Source organism: Cimex lectularius, unplaced genomic scaffold (assembly GCF_000648675.2).
Source record: "Cimex lectularius strain Harlan isolate CLEC.00 unplaced genomic scaffold, Clec_2.1 scaffold90, whole genome shotgun sequence".
Taxonomy (NCBI): Eukaryota; Metazoa; Arthropoda; class Insecta; order Hemiptera; family Cimicidae; genus Cimex; species Cimex lectularius.
In genome coordinates this window covers 776451-785874 of record NW_019392684.1, presented here as the reverse complement: position 1 = coordinate 785874, position 9424 = coordinate 776451, and the positions used below count along the sequence as shown (strand labels likewise).

Here is a 9424-nt window from a genome sequence, read left to right as displayed (position 1 = left end):
GATTTTAAATATTAAAAAAAAATTGTTTGTTTAATTAGATAATATCCACTATATTTTTTAAGCAAGTGATATTGTACACAACTGTAGACATTTATATGTATATTTTTTCTAACAGTGCATACATTTATATTAATATGCTATTATACAAAGAAATATACAAGTATTTTTTGTACAATTTTTATTCTACTTTATTTTTTAAATTTAAGGCAGCTCCTTTTTTCAAACAGAAAAATTAATAACTTTCTTTTAATACAAATATATAACAAAGATACTGTAGACATTCCAAAATTTGATTGGAAAGTGATATCACACACTTTTTTCAGTTTAGCAAAGTTGACGATATCTTAGGGTTGGTTCGTTGATCAAAATGAATCTTGAAATATTCAACAACTTACTGATTATTTTTCAACAGCAGAGTTTTTGACAGATTTCATCTGTCCAAATGTGGTATTGTTTGTGTTGGCGAACCTTTTTTTGTTTGTTACTGAAGCAGATTAAAATAATACAAGTTAACAGTTCATATATCTAATATCACAGTTTGAGATATTTGGCTAAAGTTGTTTCCCTTAGCTGAGCTTACTAATGGGTTAAGTTGAAGGGCTAGCTTAAGAGAGAAAAATGTAGAAACGTGTTGGGATTAGATCCTCCATTAATGGGACATTTAGGTTTTTGTGTAGATTGGTGATGTAGTAATGTTAATGCGGCAGCCTCTAGATTGAAAAGATTGGATGTGGCTGCCTCTCAGCTTGACTTGATAAGTCCAAAGCAATCTAATAAATTTTTGCCGATGGAATTTTGTATGCTGGAAAAACAAAATTAATATTCAACCTGTACACAAGATACATCATGCGATTGCTGGTGTTGAGGAATCCAAGACACCTCTTTTTGCCAATTTCCACTGTTATTGATATTTAATGTAAATTATATGAACTTATTCATTTGGGATAGGCTGAATAAACAGTTTATAACAAAACAAACGAACAACAATGTAAAAAGTCCAGAAATTAGCAGATCCGCAAAAGCTAAAACTGGGTGATTCGCCCCCTTTCTACTGTAATCGATATTTTATGGATATTACAAGATCTTTTTGTTTGGAATAGGCTGAATAAACAGTTTATAACAAAACAAATGAATATCAAATGTAAAAAGTCCTGAAATTAGGAGATCAGTAAAAACCAAAACTGGGAGATTCTGCTTAAGTTAAAATCGCTGAAAGAAACATTAACAATCTCAGATATGCAGGTGATACCACTTTGAAAGCAAGGAATTGAGGAGGTGAAAGAAGAAAAGCTGGATTGCAGTTAAACCTTAAATAAATATTAAAAAAGTGGCACCCAGTGTTTGATTAATAACTACCAATAACAGGAAGAAAAAGTGAAGGCAATGACAGATTTTGCATTTGTAAGTGCAAAGATTACTGGAAAAGCTGACTGTAGCCAGGAAATCAAAAGATGTCCACTTCTTGAAAGGAGAGCAATGGTAAATTAAAAAAAAATAGTTTACATCAGCTAGATCATAAGTAAGTCTGAAGAAGAGATTTGTTTTTGAACTGTGCTGTTGGAAGAAAAGCCTGTAAGTGTCTTGGACTGCAAGATCAAACCAGTCCTTACTGTTGGAAATAAAGCCTGCATACAAGGGAATGATATTGAAGGCAAAACTGAAGTATTTTGGCCACATAGGATACCCTGGAGAAAAGTAACGGACTCAGCCGTGGGGAACTGGGGATGGTAACGGTCTCTGGTGTAGTCACTAAGAGTCAGAATCAATGGAACAAATAAACAAGTGAATTTTTTAAATCTGAAAAATAAAATTCATATTCTAGGTGTCTGGAAATGATGTTTTCCAGTATTTTCAGTAGGATTGCGAAGCTTGAGACATGAAGAAGTAGATTCCTGACATTCATGAAGTAGATGCGACCGAAAAAACAGCCATACCAAAGAGCACCCTAATGAGCCACCTGTCAAAGAAAAAGTCTGACAAAAAAGTCATTTATATTTTATTTACAACTAGAATTTACAGATATGTGTTTGTGATATATATACAATATTATTTTAATTGTGTTAAAATTTGTATATCGCATAATTCGTTTTTCTTGCGTAATATTTTCATCTCTTTGCCATGCTTCTCGCACATATGTTTAATTTTTAAAGCCTGCTCCTTCATCTCTTCAGAATGCTTCTCCCGCATGTGCTTTAATTGTAATTCATGTTCTTCTAATAATAACTGTTTTCGGAAATGGAATAGTTCCTCTTGCAGGGCTTTTGTCGTTTCAGCTGTCGAAGCCTTCATAGCAGACGACTGCGACTCTATATCAGACCACTGATGTTTCCGTGGGCCTAGATACATAAAAGATCTAAGTAGATAAGAATATAATAATTAAGGATTTTACTCACTTTTCTGAAATGTAGGCGTAAGATTTCTCGCTTTGTCTACACTATCGTCTGTCCAGTCTGATTCTGTCTGATTTGAGCTGCCTGGTTCAACTTTGACCTGACTGATATCGACCTCTTCAATGTGTGCACAGATCACATCATCAATACCACGCTAATAATCATCAATAACAAAATACGAACCATTAGTAGACATGACATGATCAATTTTTGGAGCAAAACAGGATTCAACTTCTGGGGTAACTGGAAAATTTTACAAATTACGTTTTCTTTTTTGAGAACAATGAATGGCTGGACTTACCTTGAATGTTGGTGATTTCAGCATCGTCAGACTGGTGTGGTTTCTCTTTCAAATGGCATTCCAAAATCTCTTCCAGAGTCCTGTCCATACTCGGACTGGTCCTTAAGTGGTTGCCCTCCGGTTCCGACCCTGTATGTGTTCTTCTCCATTGCCTTTTCTTTTTTAAATTCTCATACTTACATTTAAGGTTTACAGCCGACCTTAATGCACAACCCGGCGTTGTGTTGAAATCGCCGGTGATCTTTTCCCAACAGACGGATTTTTTTCTTGTCGTAACGGCGTCGGTTTTTTTATTCTCCAAAATACTCGCGAATTTCAACACTAATTTTGTTAATATCTGCTCTTCTAGTTGGGAAAAATTCGGAGCTCGTTTACTCATTGTCAAATCTCCTATGTGAGAACCGACAACTGTCAAATGTCAACTAGCATAGTTCGGACTTAGGGGGAAAGGTATGGCTCTAGGTATAAACAAACCCATATCATCAATCACAACAATAAATTTGATTTTTTATTAAAAGTTAAAGTTATAAAAGCCACTGATCCAAAAAATCGAAATAACATTGAATATTATTTATATATCGACTATACCGATATTTTTATCAAAGAGTCAAGTCCATACTCAAGTAACTACAATTCACTCAGTATTCTGTAAGCAGTGAGCAGTGAACAGTGGGTAACGAAAAACGACCGTTCGACCACGTGGTCAGTCAACGATAGACCTCGGAACTTGTAACGGACTTAATTACTTACGCTGTTACTTTACAAATGGTAATATTTGATTATTTTTAATAATTTTATTTAGTTAAATGAAATATCTATTCTAGCAATGTCACAAAAGCACTGGTAATTTCAGTGATGATTTTATACAGTGAGTGAAGTGTATGATTTTATGATTGTTGAACAAATATAATGCAAGGAAAGATAAAATACGTCTAAAATAAATAGTGGATTTAATTATATATGGATAGAATGATTTGTGCAGTAATTGAAAGTTACACGGGTATTAGCTAGGTAATTGAAAGAACCTAACATTTTGCGCCGAACAATAGCATAAAAGTGATGTTTGTCTACATTGATTTGAAGTTAAGAACGTATATTTACATAGAACAATGCATACTTACCTGAATATCGATAATTTCTGTGATGATTTTATTTTAATGAGACAAGTATATGTATGATAATGTGTGATAAATATACCAGTCTGATCTTTTTATTTACATTTGATTTTTGTGTATTCAATTAGCGAAATATGTGATGAATTTTTATTTGATTGTAGGATCGTCTACATCCCAGAAAACATTCTGCACAGGATTGAGGTAATTTGTTTTATTTGGCAGCTAATGAAAATTGAAAAACCTTCTAGCACTTTGCGCCGTGCAGCAGCATAAAAAGTGATTTTTCTCTTTTTGTGCGATGATTGTACTGGTTGTGCACATAGAAGGAGATGAAACCGAGTGCGGCATAGCGCTGCCACAGGACCTCTATCTTTATGTCCAATTGTGGTATTTGTCCGGGTCGTATTCGTACATTTGTTTAGTTCATTTAATTTCAAATAATGTTTTAATCAGGACAAAACATGAATTTGTGTATATTTTTACAGATTAGCCATGCGTAATCGGGTCTGTCTCTTACATACAGGCCAATGTCTACATGTTGATCAGAAGTAGAGAAGGTAAATTTACATAGAAACATGCAAACTTACATGAATGTAGATAATTTCTGTGATGATTTTATTTTAATGAGACAAGTATATGTATGATATTATGTGATAAATATACCAGTCTGATCTTTTTATTTACATTTGATTTTTGTGCATTCAGTTAGCAAATTAGGTAATGAATTTTTATGTTTGATTATAGGATCAGCTTGTATCCTAGAATTCTGCATAGGATTGTGGTAATCTATTTGATAGCTAATAAAAATTGAAAAACCTTCTAGTACAACTCCCAATCATAAACAAGTACCCCTTGACATAACTTCTTCCATCCAAATTTGTGTATGCACAAATGTCAGTTTTCCATTCAATGATCTACTGGTACACATGAATGCACCATCTTCAGCAAGTCGTATCTGCACTTTGTACATCAAAATTAATTTGTAATCTACATATATCCTTTTAAATATATGTTATATAATTTTAATAAATTCTGGTGAGAATTCTAGTTATTTTCTTTCATTATGTTCATTTAGGTTTTTTTAAATTTTATATCTTCTCTCCTTTGTTCAGTTTTATTGTTAGTTAATATAATAAATATGATAGTAGACACATTGATTCTTCTTAATCAAGTTTAAACCTTTTATTCTGGGACGTTGGTGGTTGAAACAGTTTTTACATTGACACAGTGCTCATCACTGTAAGGCAAAGAGGTCCCAGATTCGAACCCAGCAGCCCCCTGTATTTGAACCCGATATAGTTACAAATGAGCTTATTTAAAAAACACCAGCACCTCGAGGGGTGAATATAACTTCATAATGAAATACCCTCGTTAAAAAAAATAATTATGGAGTGTAAAAACAATACATTTTCATGCTAACGTATACGAGTGCAGGACCGCTGGATTCAAACCCGGGACCTTCACATTACAGTGATTACCGTGTCAACGCTTAAACTTTTGTGGTCACTGGTTCCCCCCAGTCCTTATCAATTACTAGTAAACCCATTCCTACAGATGCCTATCCCCCTCCTCCAACATCTCCCCTACTAATTTTTGTCTTAAAGTTAAAAATCTCATTATTTTTAACTCAAAGTTTATGTGGCATAACCATGTGAACTGTATTTAGTATTATTAAAAAGAGCTACTCAAACCTCCATTCTCTTCGACACTAGCTTTTTCACTTCCCAGATAACTAGAATTCTCCTTATTAAATCCCTAATAATTCCTTTATGCTTTTACTGTAGTGTTATTTTTTCACTTTCCTTAGACTCTCGATCTGCTCATTGCTTTCAAATTGCTTATCATTCCTGCATTAAATACTGATATCTTAAAGCAAGGGATCATATTCCTACTTAATGCTTTCAGCAACCTTAGCATTCTAAGCACTTATAAATTTAGAGATTTAATTAATATATATATTTAAAATTAAATCGAATAAATGTTCCCAATATATATCAACTTCTTTCTCCTCATTCCTTATCCAAACGCACCAATCACATCCCAAGCCCTCATCACTCCTCTAAACCTTAAGCATTTTTCAGAATTGCAGGGTCAATTTGCTTCCCCAGGAAGTATGTGCATCCTCGCTGGCTTGTTTCAGGTCCATGACATCTGAGGTCGTTAAAAACAACATGAATCATCTTTTCTTTTTCCTGTTTATTTTTTTCTGCTTTTCTTTCATAATATATTATCATAATCTTTCATAATATATATAAAGAATATATTATTGTCATTATTATTTTGTATTTATTCAGATATCGTGATATCTGAATAACTATCGATTAACGGTCACTAATCTCTACACATTATTTTGTATGTGATATTATTGCTGTTTTTTTAGTAACCTGTTGTTTAAATAATTTGTTGGATTCGTGAGGTACGGTCAAGAGCAAGGTATTTTAGAAAAGCACCGTTTCATTTTTTGCAGACTTTTCGACCTTTATTCGGGTCACCTTCAGAGCCTGATTGGATTGCAAAACATATATAAATTGGAAAAATACAGTACAGTTAATAATAATAAGTAAATATAAACTTTGAAACCAAGAATTTCATACTCAAATAAAGTGTGGTGCTATTCTTGTGGTGTCATTTTGTTGTTGTGTGATACCAGTGGTTTATTGGAAATTTATATACATTTATATAGATTTCTCATTTTTAGACTTCCAAAGGCTTGATCAGTTGTTTTTCTGTTCGTTCCCCAACATTTCTTTTATAGTCCGGGGGATTTTGGAGTAATGAGCCTACCTCAGAGGGGGCACAAGTATGTGTAATACATCTAATTGATCACCACAAAGGCATGTACGTGGGTGGTATAGATTTTTCCATTTCATATTTCTGTGCCCTATACGTAATTGGCCTGGAAGTTTGGAAGAATGTTTCCCAAGGTTTACCAGTCTCTTTTATATTTCGTAATTTGTTGGAAGTGGTTTGTTTCTGCAGATTTTTCCAATTAATTTAAGTTAGAAAGCAGATTTTATCTTCAGGCTTTATTAAAACTAAGATGACGGGATTGTTCTGTGCAGCTTTTGCTGTGTTGTCACCTAGCTCATTTCTCTTAATCCCGACATGACTTTGTATCCAAATGAAGGAAACAGAAGAGCCATTCGTGATATTTTTTTTAAGTTTTGCCAAATGTTCTGAACTGATGGATTTTTGGAGTAAGGGTTTTGAAGTGCACTATAAGAATCAGAAATATAATTATTTCACGGTGACTGATGGAGGGATCGTATAAAGCATTTAAAATGGCAAATATTTCTACATTATATGAACTGAAAAGTGAGGGTAAAGTGGGTAAATGAAATATAGAAGGGTGGCCCTCAATTACATAAGAACAACATACGTAATTTTTTTTAGAACCGTCAGTGTATGATTAAAGTATCATCGTTACATTGGTTTAAGTTCAAGGAAAAATCCATCCCGAAATTGTGAAACGTGAATTTGTTGTTTTTATATGATAGTGACAGGGTGGGGTTCGCGGTAAATCTTTGAGTTAAATAAAACCGCGAATGATCAGAGAAAATTTCGCAGATTTCCGCGTCACGTACCCAGTCACAGTCAGAATACAAATTCATCATTCACAACACCAAAATGACACCACAAGAATAGCACCATACTTTATAAGAGTATTGTACTTGGTTTCAAACTATATTTACATCCGTATTGTATTTTCCGATCGGTAGTTGCTTTGAAATTCACCCAGGCGCTGAAGATGACCCGAATAGTTCGAAACGTAAAAAAGAAAAACATTTTTCTCAACTACCTTATTCCTGACCGCTTCTCACGAATCCAACAAAAAATTAAGTTGTTATTATTTTATAAAACTAAATTTCTAATATATGTACATGTAAGAGAGCTTGAAGCTCTATTTGTACTTTGAAAATAAATAAAAAAGATGTTTTTTATCATCGTGCACCTCAAGTGCCAATAGACCTGCTTCAAAATTTCCCTCATTCTTGTCTTTATACCGCTTTTATTATTTATTCTTAGCTAGTATGAACAAAAGTTGTTTTATTATTTTAAAAGGAAATTAGGCCTTGATTTTAAGATCAATTTGCAGTTCTAATCTATTTTAGTAGTGCTTATATATAAATAATAAAGAAAGCATAAAGTATATTTTCTTTGAAATTTGCATCAAATATTAGCTTATGAGGGGAGATTTAAAATAAAATTGTTATATTTAGTCTAAAAATGACAAATAAATGGGAAAAAGGAGATTTTGGCAGAGGTAGTTTTATTTGATTTATTGAGACAGGAATTGGTTTTGTTGTGGTCAGAATAGGGAAACCTTCCGTTTTGTTATATTCGGGCTTCTTGGTGACTGGTTATCAAACATCCCCTCGCTAGGTTTTTTTTTGGCGCAAGATCAACTCATTGGAGTCGAGACGAACTTTCGCAAAAGCCGCCCGATCCAGGGGACGAGAACCGGAAAATTGCGGAGTCACGGGACAGTCGGCAAAATCGGTTTTCGACCTGTGGACGGCATGGACGACGCGGGCTAGCCCCAGCCCCCAGTTTCCGCGCCGATTCGACCCGAGTTTCAACGCGGCTGGCCGGCACCGGGAGGGGCTTAGTGTTAGTGGCGGCGATTCCGGCCGGAGCTCGATATGCCGCCCCCGAAGAAGGTCCATCTGGACAGAGCCGCCTGGTCCTGGGCAGAGACGACCGAGGTGTCCGACGTCACCGAAGACCACATCAAGTCCGCCTACAGGGTCACCGTCCAGCCGTGTAAAATCGGATCCTGCAGGTACCAAAATCCATATTCAATAAATACCCTCTAAATCGTTTCACACTAAAAAAATAAATAAATAAAACGAAAAATTAACATGCAAGATAAATACAAACAAAATTTTGGCATACTTTCAATCTGGCAGTAAAGTGAAAAGGACCAGCTATATTTCAACATTTTTAATTTGTCTTTTAAATATTCGACATTTATTAAATTTAAGCGGGACTTTGTTTACAGTCATATTTGGAGGGAAAATTACAAATGTAAGTATTTTATAATTTCAAATTATACAAACGTATATTTTTAACAAGGAATCTAAAGCGACACAGGATTAGATAAATTTGAATAAATATCAATATTCATACAAATATTATTAACTTATTTATGCTTCAGAACACTACTCATAAATCAAATTTAATACAAGTACAGTGGATATCGTTTACATGAAGGGACCGCAGGTTTTTGTACATTGTAACCAAAGTCCGCCGTATCCAATACATTGTTTACAACGTAAATGTATGCTGTATCCGATGCGTAACAATTCTAGATGTGTTGCGGAAGTTGGGGGGGGGGGTGAAGTTCCAACAATGTTTATACCAAACAGAATGTATATACATATGTATGTATAGAATGAAGCAAAACATCTCGTTTAATGCATACAAAATTCCTTCGACATTCACATTCTTTCACTTAGGTTGGGTATATTATCATAATTTTTTTTACAATACACTGACAGGCAAAAATTCTGCCTACTTGTAATATAACATGATTTGTATATATTTTTATATGTTAATCCAAGTTTCACGTTTTTTTAATGTTTAATAATTGAGTCTTTGTCTAAAAAAGCTAAAAA

General features: G+C 34.0%; 2 protein-coding genes and 1 long non-coding RNA gene across 4 annotated transcripts in view; 2 read left to right on the top strand and 1 right to left on the bottom strand.

The window, feature by feature from the left end:
• Window positions 1-1990: 1990 nt before the first annotated feature.
• On the bottom strand, window positions 1991-3166 carry LOC106666455. The gene is made up of 4 exons (XM_014393655.2): window positions 2692-3166; window positions 2574-2633; window positions 2394-2507; window positions 1991-2336 (listed from the first exon to the last, which is right to left on the bottom strand). The coding sequence occupies exons 1-4, from the start codon at window positions 3068-3070 to the stop codon at window positions 2047-2049; spliced, it is 843 nt and encodes a 280-aa protein (XP_014249141.1). The 5' UTR covers window positions 3071-3166; the 3' UTR covers window positions 1991-2046.
• Window positions 3167-3776: 610 nt separating this feature from the next.
• On the top strand, window positions 3777-4849 carry LOC112126506. Its single transcript, XR_002910008.1, has 3 exons — window positions 3777-4007; window positions 4292-4363; window positions 4551-4849. It is a non-coding gene; the product is annotated as an uncharacterized LOC112126506 (long non-coding RNA).
• Window positions 4850-8103: 3254 nt separating this feature from the next.
• The window catches only part of LOC106666521 (ubiquitin carboxyl-terminal hydrolase 48-like), a 144139-nt gene continuing 142818 nt past the window's right edge, over window positions 8104-9424 (top strand). The window contains exon 1 of one of the 2 annotated variants that reach the window (XM_014393783.2): window positions 8104-8589. In XM_014393783.2, the coding sequence (XP_014249269.1) occupies window positions 8450-8589 (140 nt within the window). In that variant the 5' untranslated portion in view covers window positions 8104-8449. The remainder of the gene's footprint in view (window positions 8590-9424) is intronic. The other variant, XM_014393784.2, reaches the window with a different exon arrangement.